Source organism: Colletes gigas, unplaced genomic scaffold (assembly GCF_013123115.1).
Source record: "Colletes gigas isolate AHSC1104 unplaced genomic scaffold, ASM1312311v1 Colletes_gigas_Sc00012, whole genome shotgun sequence".
Lineage (NCBI taxonomy): Eukaryota > Metazoa > Arthropoda > Insecta > Hymenoptera > Colletidae > Colletes > Colletes gigas.
The window spans coordinates 5,265,884-5,280,477 of NW_025106641.1; the positions used below are offsets into that span (position 1 = coordinate 5,265,884).

General features: G+C 44.0%; 1 protein-coding gene across 1 annotated transcript in view; it reads left to right on the top strand.

Annotated features, from left to right (window-relative positions):
* Positions 1-14,129: 14,129 nt before the first annotated feature.
* The window catches only part of LOC122398942 (protein turtle-like), a 265,915-nt gene continuing 265,450 nt past the window's right edge, over positions 14,130-14,594 (top strand). The window contains exon 1 of the mRNA XM_043399212.1: positions 14,130-14,253. Within this exon, the coding sequence (XP_043255147.1) occupies positions 14,130-14,253 (124 nt within the window). The remainder of the gene's footprint in view (positions 14,254-14,594) is intronic.

The following is a 14,594-nucleotide window of genomic DNA, read 5'->3' on the forward strand; positions in this document are numbered from 1 at the left end:
CTCGCAACTAAAAATAATTTTTTCAGGACGATTTGAAATTATTTAATTTTATCGAAAAAGTTATCCACTTATTGAATTTTTTTCTCGAAACAGGTTAGGATTTCGAGGGTGCGTCTATTCACCGAAAGTGATTGTAGTTGACCCCCACAACCGAAAATAATTTTTTCAGGACGATTTGGACAAATTTTTTTCGCCGACATATTTCAGGGAAACATATCAACGCATAGTCAGACATCACATTTTCGGTTTGGAATTTTTTTCTCGAAAACGCGTAGGATTTCGGGGGTATGTCTATTGACCAAAAATGACTGCAATTCACCCTCGCAACTAAAAATAATTTTTTCAGAACGATTAAAAAAATGTTCAATTTCAGGGAAACAAATCAATGTATAGGCAGATATTATATTTTCGATCTTGAATTTTTGACGCCCTATAGAAAAGTTGTGTAATACTTTTTTGTCGGTATCCATGAGCTCTAATTCGTAAATAAATTTCAATGAAATACATACACCATTAGAATCAACTATTTCTTTCTTGAACGCTAAAGTCATCTCCGAATTTTCAGGTCGATTTGACAGTCAGATTGGTGTACAGTCTACTCGAATACCTCGTCCGTGGTATAACATTCGAAGGAATTGATCGTTGTTAAAACACGCGCGTATAATTCCCACTTGACGAATGATGAACGACCGATGGCAGTCGCGATATACGACTAACACGAATCGTTTCAACACACAGATTCTTTTAAACATACAGAACCGATGGACGTACGGAGAAATGAAATGATAAGAAAAGGAAAGGTTGAAGCCCGTTACGATCTGAAAAATACGGGTACAGACGAGCTTCTGATAATTACGGGAGTGCATGGAATCGGTCGATAAAAAATGGCTCCGTTGAGCGTTCGCGCGCAAGCTACTTTCCGAGGGACCGAATATATCGTTTTTCGGTACCGTTCCAGCGATACGGCGCGCATTTACGTAATATCTCTCGAGATTTATTGTTAGTTCTGACGTCGCGTTGCGTCATTTTTCACGGAATCGTAACGCGTTTCCTTCGCGGCGTACGCTTCCGCTCGTATCAATCGCTCGAAACGTTCGACCGTTTCCAACAATTCCAGTTTCGATTTTTCCTTCTTTTTTTCTCATCCACCATTACGCCGTTTACCGAGAAGGCGAGGCACTTTTCCGCGTAACAACTTATTCCCCGAGATTTATAGCACAATAATTCAAACGGGGCGCCGAGCATCGCGGAGTCGGCGATTAACGCCTAGTCGGCGAAATTGTTTCGTCGAATTAACAATTACGTTTCGCGGGGAGCTCGTTCCAAAACGGAGACCAATATTTCTTACGCATTAAGAATCGTTATTAACTGTGACGCGTGCGCTAATCGGAACGGTGCCACCGAAAGCGACTGAGGCAATGATTCATAACACGATGGTAATTACCCCACGTACGGCAATTTGTCATGTTTCCGAGGGTAATGAGCTGGTCAGCTACACGCGTTCGCGATGGCATAATAACGGCTAAACACCGGGCAATTTTCTTTCGTTTGGAGGAACGATCCCACAGCTCGTTGGCTCGAATGTCCCGCAAAAATTCACGAAACTCGATTAACAGAGTCCCCAGACTCGCTGGCCACCTAAAAGACCATCAATTCAACCCCCCCACGCATTTTTCTTATCGTGATACTATTTTCGAACGATTTATTTCGTCCGTTATAATGACCCTTAATCAATACATATTTCTATTTTTAAAAATTCGATTAAATGTTCAGAGCTTCCCGTCCACCTTCATTTTACCATCAATTCAACCATCTTGCATTTTTCTTATAACATACTATTTCTAAATGATTTATTCCGTCTATTATGTAACAATTCTTAGTCGATTTTTATTTTCAAAAAATTCGATTAACAGTAGAATGTCCACCTCCATTTTACTATCAATTCAAACCCTAAGCATTCTTCTTATCGTGTACTATTTTTCACTGATTTATTCCGTCTATTATGTAATAATTCTTAGTCGATTTATATTTTTATTCTCATACAATTCGATTAATAGTAGAATGTCCAACTCCATTTTATTTACAATTCAACCCCCAAGCATTCTTCTTTTCGTGTACTATTTTTAACTGATTTATTCCGTCTATTATGTAATAATTCATAGTCCATAAATATTTTTATTTTTAAAAATTCCATTAAAAGTGCAACGTGCAGAGTTTCTGTCCATCAATGTTTAAAATAATCCTCGATTAATATAAATTGATATTTTTAAAGCCCCGACCGACGAAACGCATCTAATATTACGGTTCCCGGTCGATGCAAATATATTTCCACGAGCAATGCAAGCGAAGACCGTGTTCTTTCAAATGAAAATAAATGTCAAATACTTTCGATCGTTAATGGACGATCGACGCCCGCCGGGATCAAAAGACCATTAAAGTTATTTTTATTTTCGTAGCTTATAAATATGGAGAGAGCACAATCGCGTCGATTGAGCGGAATTTCGGGGGATCGTAGCGTCGGTAAAAATTCACAGCAGAGCGGTAAACAGAGAAAGAGAGAGTGAGAGAGAGAGAGAGGGGGTGTTGGTATTAATATTGCAGCGTTCGTGTCCCGGAAATTAAAAGCGGCGCTAATGCATTCCGATTCGAACGCGACGGAGAATTTACGGGGCCGAATTTACTATGGAAGCTTGCAATTCCACGGTCGGGGAGTTAATCGCGGAGAAGCACGTGTCCCCCGGTTCCGTCTCTGGCCGAAATACGGATGCAGATCCGTCAAGAATTCCGTGACGAGGCGCGAATCTCCTCGAGGAATGCCAGGACACCACTGTGACCAGCTACGAGCATGTTTCACCCCCTTGACGACCGCATCTTGTGAGTTTTTCGCCTACTCGAGCGTCTCTGAATCTCGAAACAGTCGAAACTGCACCCCACACAGTTTTCGAAAGCTTTCAGCTCCAAGAGTGGACTCATCAATTCACTCTCCTGCTTCGGGGAACCACTCGATCGTACGGCTTCCGGTTCTATTGCTTCTTGATATCGCGTTGAATTTAATTCCTCGATATACGGGGGAAGTTACACGGCCATTGTTTAGTTTATTAAATCTTTCGAGCTTACGATCGGGGTCTTCCACGGTATAATATAACTTTCTGGTGTATTTGAACAATTGAATAATCCTCTTGCAACGAAAGAGACTTTTAGTCTATTAATTTTTCGATTCAAGGGGGCCACAAACATCGCAATGTTTGATTCAAATTTCGAGAGAGAATTATTATTTATAAATTCCCAAAGAGCATCGAATCGAATGAAATAAATTCGGTGGTTTTACCGAGATTTCTAGGGAACTGTTATTTTTCTTAGTTGCAACGTAAACATTTCACTTTGCGTTTCATTTGAACGGAACGCAGGCGTATATATATATTTACCGTGCGCCCGTGGTGGCCGCAAATTTCGCCGTGGCCATTTTGTATCGAAATTCTATATTGAATCAAGCACTTGGTTGTCCGAGTTTTCATACATTCCCGGGTACGTGTTATTAAAATTGGAGTATTTTCGTTCGATCGACGAACGAATTTATTTGAACGTTCTCTACGATATATACGCTTTACATGCGACCCTGTAAATGTTGATTTTAACGAACAGTATCGTTTCTATATTCATCGAGTTACAGACGCGATAGGTCATTTTAATTTCGCAGCCCCTAATTTCGAACGCAGCGTCAATATTTGCAGCGTCTTCCTATTTATATTTTAAAGACGTTTCTGTACATTTATAGAAACGAAAATTGTTTACAGCGTGGAGATGTGTAAAAATAAACCGATGGAGGTTTAAAAAGACATCGTTTTCCCCCGAATGAGAGTGTACGCTGACGTTCGTGACTTTGACGGGAAAAAGTTTGTTTGGAGGAAACGAAACACCGAGCTAGAAACGCAGAATATACAACCGAAGTTGAAACGCGATGGCGACCATGTTATGGTTCGAAATTGTACCCCATCTAATGAAATAGGACACTCGATATTTATAATAAATAACATAATAATATCGCCAATTTATTAATGGAATAAATCGATGGTTTCGATGACCCGGGCAACGTTATAGTTTGTATTTCTTTTCGAATTTAATGTTGGGCAATGGTATGCAAATAACGACGTTTAAAGATAGAAGATTCGAGCTCCGCTTCGCGGAAAGCAACCGGCTTGGCGAACGTTCCGCGCCATTCATTAAAACTTAACGTTACATCAAACGTTCGAATAGTTTATTTCGCTCCGCGATTTCGTTGTGAATAAATAAATGACACAGTAATAATTCCCTCTGGCGTCGCGATTCGTCGAAAGGGACTCGTTAATTTTTACCGGTTTAGGGGAAAACGCGGCAAGAAACGCGCGTCGTTATCGAAAACTCGGGAACAATCAAACGGCGAACCGGCTCGAATTAATTTTTATTCAGCGAATTTTTGCAGCGAGACGTTCGTTTATTGCTAGAAACGATATGCACGGAGCTGAAGCGTTGTTTGCAGAGCTAAACTCAAATACAGAAATCCTAGTGCCGCCTTGAATTCAAAGAATAAACTTTGTCGCAATATTTTTATACGAAACAATAATAGCTGGGGCGAGCTCGCTTCGATATTCCACGGATTAATTTTAAAATATAAATTTAATACATGGAAATGTTTCCTTCGACAATTTCGTTACGGGGTAAAACAATCGGAATAAAGTTTCTAACGCAAACGGAGCGGAAGACGAATGGTGGAAAGCAATATGTTAGTGGGAAAGAAATTTGAGGAAAGAAAAGGGATAGGGGAAGATAAATGCTGAAAGGACATACCGCGTGCACGTTTCCAGACGAGTTTCAAGCTAATAGAAAAACATCTAGTCCCTGGAAACCCTATTATTCTCCTCTATAATTATACATACATCGTACCTTGCAAAAAGCATTTATCTTACTCGTTATTCACCCCGTGTGCAACTCGTTCATCGAACATAATTTAGAAACGTATTTCATAAAAACGTCAACGCGAAATTATCTTACCCGAACTCGCGTGCATTTCGTATGCACATTTTTACCGCTCCATTTCGAATCGCGCGACCAAGTGACTTACGACACTTCGTTTCCTTCTGTGCCTTTCGAAAATTCTGCTCGCGAATGGAGAATAATTCGTAACGTTTACCGAGGCGAGCGTGAAAGTTAAATTTTCATTTTTTTCGCGTCGATGGCAGGATCCTGACGGAAATGCACAAAATTCGGGAAGGTGCGCGACAAATAATTCCCCAACGAGACTGGAATTCGACGTCGACTTGTTTCCCACGACTGCTCGAGCTTTTCCACGATCTTACGCGAGACTGCCAGAAAGGGTTTCGAATCGGACACGTGGGCCCGTCCGTGTACGCGCTGGAAAGACCAATTTCGTCGTTTGGATCATCCTGGTCGTCGTCCAGCGATCGTGAAACGCCCCAGCGTCGTTTCTCGACGGAGTCGCCGCGACGACAAAAGAGAAGCGACCCGACGACCGCGGTACACTGTATTGCGCTCACGTTCCCGTCGAACTTTTGTAACGATCGTGTGTGTCCTCGAACCTTAACTCACGCTATCGTCCAACCTTAGATGCCTCGTAAAACGTTGCACCCACACGCGATACAGAATTGTTTCTTCGTAAGTTGAATCATTTCTCTTTCCACGACTTAAAAACTATTTCACAAGCACTCCCTTCGAATCTGACACTTCTAATTCTCAAATACAATCTTAGATTAGACTTTTTTAATCCCTTGACATACAACGACGTGTCTTGATGTCAAGTTTCAAGTGTCTTGATGTCATCAAAATAACACACTTTTACATTTACGAGATATTCATGAAACAAATTTTTTCGTGCCCCATTGCACAAACGAATTCAAACAAAATTAAATAGTATAGTAGTCCCAGCCATCAGTAAGGCTTTCTAGCAGGCCTTGCTTAGACGACTAGAATATTGGAAAGTTGGTCGAGCGCTTGTGAGAGCGCGACCCCCTCTGGTGGCGAGCATGAGAGGCAACGCCACAATACGTTTGAAAAATTGCATTAAATCGTACGCCAACGGGTTAAAAATGTATTTTAAATTATAATAGAGGGTGAAAACTATCCCCCTCTAACTATCTAACATTTTAAAGTTTCACGATCGCTGAATTATTTTAATAGCGAGAGGAAGATCGAAGAGTTTTGTTTCAAGAATAATTGTATTTGATCTTCTTTTATCCGATAACTGTACCGTATCCTTGAAAGTAAAATTCCTCGTTTAAAGTTTATCGGGCGAAATTTTCCATCCTGTACATTCTGTTTCATTACCGTTTTCTTGGAACTGAAACGATAGCAGTTAAAACTAGTCGAGACTTTAAAAACACGTTCTTTCCGTAGTTTATTCTATATAATATTAAAACTGATGGAACACGGAGATGGATCTCGTGCAAGTTTCGACGATTCCTCTTCATTCCGAGAAGCAGTTGTTCAGAAGTGTCGAAACAGGGGGGTGGGGGGTTCGTTCCGTGCGTTTGACTCTTTGAAACCGACGAGTCGAACGGTGAAAACGCCAGAAGAGTCCACTTGTTTTCAGGTTGGAAACTCCCTTCTGACTCGTTTCGTCCAGCGCGTTGAAAAATTCGCGCTCCTGAAGGAATTAGTTTTATTTACACGCTGCTTTTAAGCGGTCCCGGCCATTAATTCCGTTGACTTTGAAATAATAGCGAGACGCGAACGCGGGAATACCGGAAATGAAGCTGTTTTTTCGCCGGCGCGACACTTTTCGCATGCACGAGTTACGGTTCAAGTTTAGCGCGTAGGGCGTCGCGTCGGTGAAATGGAACCGAGGGGGGAATAAAGACGCGACACCGCGAAGACGGATGTTTAAAACATAACGGGAGTAAATATTCGTGTCGTCAGTCGATACGATTCGACGCCTGTGGCGGCGCTTCGCACAAGAAACAAATTTGCAACACGCATCATCGTGGAAACGTCAGAACGTTGGAAGACTAAAAGAATATTAGATCTCATGAAATTCTGGAAACCATTGTTTCTCACCATCGAGAGTCTATGGAATTTAATTCGAGGGAAAATTCGTCCATCATTGAATTTTTCTTATTTGTATGTCGATAAAGTCTAAAAATGGGGGAATCAAAATAAGAAATTGAATCATTGGAAAAAAAATGGAGAACCTCGAGGAAAGGCAATTGTGTGTGAGAAACAACGAAGTGGTGATATTAATATGAAAATATAAATTCTCAAAATTTGCAGAATGTAATCCCAATTATTTCGACACGAAAATTCTTGCATTAATTTGTTACTGCCCCGCGTCGTAAAGAATTTACAGTTTACTCTTTTTGTTCCCCGGCTCGAGTGTCTCCTCCGATCGGAATAAAATTCTTTCGTCGATGGGGGTGAAGCTCGATGCAAAATGTATGTAAAAAAACTCGGAGCTCGATAAAGGGATACGGGTGAAACGATCTTATAAAAATTCAGAAAGGGAAAGGCGATCGAACAAAAACACATGTCATGTTTAAACCGCCGCTCGGCCTTTTTTTTCCTCTAACGCTTTTATACGCGTCCGGTATTCGGAGTCGCGGCTCGTACGCATGGAAATTCAAAACTCACGCGAATTCCCGTTTTTTTCCCCCCCTCCTCGTTGATACTCGAACGTGTCCGGTATATTTCCGTTCCGCCGGTGGGACTCTTTTCGTTCGTGCAACTCGTTTCGAAATTGATGGCGGACCGTGGGAAAAAAGAACGAACGGGACAAGGTCAGAGTGGCGCGATGGAAATCGAAAAACCGGTCGGATGGACAATTTTTTTTGTTTGTTTTCGCGTTGGCGAATCGGGGGAAACAAAATTATTAGAAATCGATCAAATACGCGGTGTTATAAAACGACTATTCCGTTAAATATACATGGAAATTATATGCAAGGATCGAGAATAATTTATCGCCGCTAGAGGTGCGTTCAATTTTTGTCCAGAACGGGATATAAATCCAGAAAGGTATGATAATTAGAGGATCCTAGGGACAAGAAAAAATAGGAGCAACGGAAGGAAACGTCGGGCGGACCCAGGAAAAATAGAAGAGAATTGGTGTGTTTCACTCTCGGTAATTGGACAGCTTCGCCCTGTAGCTCCGCGGGGATCGTAATGCAAATGTGGCTATAGTCAAAATTAAAGCAAATCCTTTCTACGTGGCTCCGCGTGCTGGCATTCGGAAACGGATGCAATCTTGTAAATTTCTCAAAGTTCCGCGGGATAAAATAAACATTGATTTGTTCTTTTGGAACTTTGCTCGCTTCAACGCGGCGCACTTTAATCCAACGCTCCGGGGGCTGGAAACGATTCGAGTATCATATTTAGCGATGGAGGAACTTTATGTTTTAATCATGATACAAATAAAATTTTCATTTCTCGGTTAAAGGTGTAAATACTTTTATTTTCGTGGATACTTGATGTTTGTACTCGTAAGTCTCGATTGCTATTTGATTAATCGTTTCAGAGGCATTGGAATTTTATTTAGTTAAAAACTAAATTCGCGTACTTCGTAAGCGTAACGTGCAGCGGACTCGTTCGACTCTGCTCACTTGATCTGCCGTCGTCGTTAATGTCACCTGCCATTAGGGGTCCCTATTAACGTCACGTATAACGAGCACAGTAACAACAGGTAAATGCTGAACAACGAGTGTGCCAATACATCCACGATGTTTCGAACATTTACTCTACGCACCAAAATCCTGAACAGTTTATGTTTGCACAACTTTCTTCTTTCGTGCAGTGACTTCTATAAATCTGCTACATACGAGATTTATAAACACTCTTTCATATACGACGATTCAATAATTAGAAACAGTGTTTTCGTTTCGTGGAATTCATTTACTCGATTAAATGGTAATAAAAGGAAGTCAGAAATTCTTTTTACGAGTTCATTGTACAAAGTGATCTAAAATTTAAGTATACAGCTTCCTTCCCAACAAATTCTGCTATCTTACAAATTGTATTTTGAACAGTCAAATTTATGCGATATCAATTCAATTTGGTGAATCGAAACGCGTTTACCAGTCGCGAGGAAAAGTTTCATCGGCGCTTAATGCTTCGTAACCGTCGACGGATCTTCTTTTCCCCGGCTCTCAGAGTTTTTTCGGTCGAGGAGACGTTTCGATGCACTCGCCTTTTCAATTCCCGAAGTCCGTCTCGTCGACGCCGTTCCGCGCGAGTGCGTTTATTTACGAAAATAAACGCGAACGCGCGAGCGCATGTACAAGAAAAGCATTTCGGAGATGAAAGAAGGGCGGCACCTGCAGCGAGAAAAGGGTATCGAGAAACAATGAAGCGAGGCGAGGGCGATAAAAATACTAAGAAGAGTCGGGAAAGACGGAGCCAGTGAATCAACGCGACGGTAAACGCTGCGGAACGTGACCGGAAACGCGGATGGTCGGCTACGGGAACAACGAGGCTGCAGACCGCGGCGCACGCGATACTCCGCATTAACGCAAATTTCGACTTCTTTCGTTCCCCTTCGAGCAACCCCTTCCATTTCCAACCCCCGTGGCGTCGACTATCGTTTCCGGACCGACCTCGGGCCGGAATTAAATTCGTAGATTAAAGTTGCAGGAAAGGAATCTCGGTGAAATTACAAATTTTCTTTGTAAATGCTCGCGAGGACCGAATCCCACCCTGGACTGTGTTTAGTAACCCCTAAGTGGATTATCGAGGCCGTTGCCTTTAAGCTTTCCGGATGTTCTACTAAATCTTGAGGCCAAAATAAGACGAAAATCAAGAATGTCAATTTGTTGATAGAGGCTTCGTTGAAAAGTTATTAAAAAATTTCAAATCGTTCTAAAAAAATTATTTTTAGTTGCAGGGGTCCATTACAATCATTTTTGATGGATAGACATATCTCCGAAATCTTACGCGCTTTCGAGAAAAAAATTCGTGTAGGTGCTGAAATTTTTCGGTGAAATTAAAAAATTTCAAATCGTTCTAAAAAAATTATTTTTAGTTGCAAGGGTCCATTACAATCATTTTTGGTGGTTAGACATATCACCGAAATCCTACGCATTTTGGAGAAAAAAATTCCTAACCGAAAATGTCTGACCATACGTTGACCTGTTTCCCTGAAATTTTTTGGCGAAAAAAAATATTTTCAAACCGGTCTACAAAAATTATTTTCAGTTGCAGGGATCAATTGCAATCATTTTTGGTGGATAGACTCACCCTCAAAATCCTAACCTGTTTCGAGAAAAAAATTCATTAAGTGGATCACTTTTTCGATAAAATTAAAATATTTCAGATCGTTCTGGAAAAATTATTTTCGGTTGAGGGGGTCAATTACAATCATGTTTGGTGAATAGACATACCCCCGAATTCCTACGCGTTTTCGAGAAAAAAATTCTTTACTAAAAATATACTCTGTGGCCGGAAAAGTTTCTATAACTTTTTAACGATGCCTCAATCGAGAAATTAATATTCTTGATTTTCGTCTTATTTTGGCCCCTAGAATCTCCCATTAAAATATTTCCCAGGGATTGCCGAGCACCCTGTATATTTAATCTTTTGCTCGAATTATTAGAAGAGTTTTCTCGATTTTAAAGAAACAGAAAACTACTTATTTTATCGTGCGAATCAGTTGCCCGCGGAAAATTTCCAGAGCTTCGAACCGGCGGCGTCGCGCGGACGAAACAGTTTCTAATAATTCATACCGCGGGGCGGAGATAAACGCCGAGTGCTGGAAAACGGGCAACAACGAAACCTCGCCGTAAACAAAGCAAAAAGCGTGAAAGAATGATGGTCAAAGGACCCGGGGAGGAAAAGAGCGCGCGACCGCGAAGTCCCTGGCGAAAGCAGAAGCCCGCAAAACCACGAGAAACGAGGGAAACCCGGACGAATAATATCTGGGGGGTCCTTTTGTAATTAAGATCGTTTACGTTCCTTTTTTCCATCGAACGTCTCGTCGTCCTGTCTAATTTCTATCGGTAACTTCTTCTCGAGAGCCTCGTCGTTTTATTCTCCGATAAGTTCGACGGCGGTAAAAAAGGCTCGAAACGGAGCAAAGGAAGGTGGAAGAGGGGGGAGGATACGGAAGAGTATCCGGGAAGAGTTTTCACGAGGAAACTTCGTTGCGTGGAGGGCGAGGTTTAAAGGCGAGGCCGCGGGAAACGAGGCGAGGCAAAGCGAACGGATTAAGCAAACTAATTTATAGAAAAAGACAAGAAGAAAAAAATGAAATAAAAGACTTGCGGGGGGGAGCAGAAGGGTGGGTCAGAGATACGATTAACGTGGCTAGGGGAGCGCGAGGGAATCGGGACAATGGGGGGAGAAAAAAAGCGTTCGCGCTGCCGGGCTACCAAGAGCCGCGAGATCAGAGGGAGAACAGGTGAATTTGTTTCACTCTGTAATTCTCTCTTTAATTAAACATCCTCGACCGTGCCTCTATTCAGCCGCCCCCGCGGTTGCCAGCGGGGGACAGAGAGTGTGTGTGGCTACACGCCGCTGTATCTGGCATTAATATAAACGCGAACCTTTGTCATTTCCATTCATGATTCTTCAATAACTTCGCCCGGTCTCTCTCCCCGTCTTTCTCTCTCTGGGAAATTTTTGCATTCGAGCGAGAGCGTCGGGCACAAAGCTCCCCGGGCTTCCGGCGCCGCGATAAAGGAAGAGGAAACGCGGAGAGAGAGAGAGAGTGGGGGGGGGAGGGGGAGGGAGAGAGGACGCGGAGATAGGGAACGGAGAAAAAAACAGGCGAAAGTAGGTACAACGGGATGGAAACAAGCGCGCGCGGACGACGTCGACGACGGAACGGGGACGGTTCCGTCGTTAAAAAGGAGAGGAAGAGGGGGAAAAAGAATCCAGAGGGACGCGAGAAGGGGGAGAACGGAGAAAACTGCGGGGACGGATCCTGCATTCGATTCCAGGTATAATTGACCGGTTCGATTCGCGCCCCTATTCAAACGTCACCGGGAAAATGTCGCTTTATTTCGAATTAATAGGAATTCCGTCCGACCCGGGGAGCTTCGGCTTTTCCTCCTTTTGCCGCTGTTTTCCGTTCGCATTCTTACACGGGACTCCCCGTCTACCTCCCCCCGTTACCTCGAGACTACGCCAGACACGACACCGAATGAGTTTCGCGAAAGAAAGCCAACGGGGGTGGCCGCGGAGAATACGGCGAAATAGGAAACGGAGTGGAAAAACGACGACCGGTGAAGAGGCACGGAAGGGGTGTACAACAAACAGGAAACGAGAGGTGTAATTTATTCGATTAACCCTGTCCCTTGGCGCGAACCGTTACAAATGGGACGATAATTGCGTCGATTGTTCAGATTTTTATTGCTTCCCGTTAATCTCGGTGTTGCTTATGTATGCGGTGGGCTTATCGTTGGCGAATGATTAGTAATATTGGGCTGCCTTCGGGAGCTTAGAATCTTAAAATCGTACGACTATTCGATAGTTAACGTTTCAGAGTACAGGAAGATTGGATTCGTTTTAGAATTTTATAAATTGGACGCTCCACAGAAGTATTTTTCGTATAACACGTTAATCTCTGCATCCACTGCGAAAATTTGTTGTTAGTTTAGCGAGGATGCTCGAAAAAATCGAATTAATCACTGGAGTACATAGAGTATAGGGTCAAAGGCTAAAAAATTAAGGCTTATTTGAATTTTTTAAATCAGTTATATATTATGCTTACATCTCAATCGTATTCGTCTACAATATTATTATATATTATTTTCTTCGGTTTGAGCAACTTAGAGAAGTTAAAAATGATTCGTATATGCCACCAATTAGCGTGCAAACAGTTAAAGAGGTACTTTTTGTAAAACTCAAGTCAAAGTTAATTTGTCAAAGTTGATTTTCTTGACTTCTGTCCATTGTCACACCTCGCATTCGAATCGCGGCGCTCGAAAATTAACATAAACTCCCTTTCCCGTACGTCTCGGGTCTTCCTTCGCCGTCTCCGGATCTCTGTTGCAGGCATACGCAGGAAGAAAAGCGAGATAAAAGCTCCGGGTGGACCGGCGAGAGGGTTTTCCCCGCAGGTGGGACAAAGACATACCCATGGTGGTTCTACGTAGCGCGAGGGAGAGGTCGTAGGGTTGCGTTCGATACGCATGCGAGGTAGAGCATTTGCGCGGGCGCGTACTACGCGGGTCCTCTTTTCGATCGACGTAGCGCCCCCGCGACTCCGGCAACGACGTCGAGGACGACGACGACGACGGCGACGACGATCCACGACGTCGGCGTCGGCGGCGGCGGCGTCGACTATAATGTCACCGGCGGCGTTCCGTGGTCGCGAGAGTGGGGGGGGGATTGCCGCGCTCTCTGGTGGGGGGTTACGACTCGAGGTGGGGGTGGAGGCGGTAGTGGTGGCAGCGGACTCGACAGTGGCGACGCTAACGTCGACCGCGGTAGCTGAGCGCAGCGGTGTGTGCACCGCACGGCCCCCGGTGGCTGATACAGTGTAGGAGGCGAGCGAAATCTCGCACGAGTGCGAGTCCGCGCGCGTCGCACAGCCTCTCGGCACGTCGGTCGTCGAAATCGACCGCGGAGAAATCGGTTTCGATCTGACGGAGTCGCGGGATCGTGTTCGAAACGAAACCAGTTCGTAGAAAAACCACCAAAAAAAGAAAAAGAAAAGAAAAGAAAAAGGGGGAGAAAGGAGGTGGGAGAGAAACGTGTCGCGGTTGTATCGCGTGATCGAGTGATGTTGTTGCCTTCGGTTGCAGAGTGATTGGTCGCGTGTTGGTTCGTCCAAGGGGGAATTGCGTGCTACGGCGGGGGCCCCTGACGGGGCTCTGGCAACAGTGATTCAAAGTGCGGGTTCCCAGCCGTATATCCGGCCGTACCGGGCAGCTTCCGTGTCGCGATCCATCAGGTTGGCAGTTGGATCGTCGGTTGTGGTGCGTCGATTGTTTCGCGTGCACGAATATAACACGGGTGGAGGATGCGTGAGACGGGCGCGAGGGACACGCGGCACGCGGACACGGGAAGACGGTGCCCGTGAACGTGGTGGTGATCGTCGACCGGTCCGGTCTCGCGGTGAGGACAGTCTGTCGCTACGGGGATCGGTGAATGACGCCGCTTTACGATCGGTTTGCTATGATCGAGCCGCGGAGAGTTCACGTGGAACGATCATGATTTACCTTAGGCTGCACGTCGGGAGGAGTCTACGGTGCAACGCGAACGCTAGGCACTGGAACGTGTTCATCGTGCCGCTCTTCCCACTCTGGATTATCGGCGCTTTCTGCGTGAAAGACAGTGAGTACGGTCATTTTTACGATCGACGTTGCACTGTTTACAAACATCCGAGGGTTTCTCACTGCCCTGCGTCCGAGCAGGCCGAATTTAGCCCGGAAGGGTCGCGGCGTAGGCGTCGACTCACCCCCGAGCGTCGCATCGAGACGTAAGAAACACCGATTCGCGTTATAGTTTTTGGAGACTCAAATCGAAACTCATGATATTTAACCACCCCTGTTCAAACTATTGCATAAATTGTATATTAGTCTATATGTCTTAAACGAGGAACATTGACACCAGAAGGAAACGTTATCGTTGGTCTAGATGATGGAAGTGTTTTTAGGCCAAGATCAATTATCTAT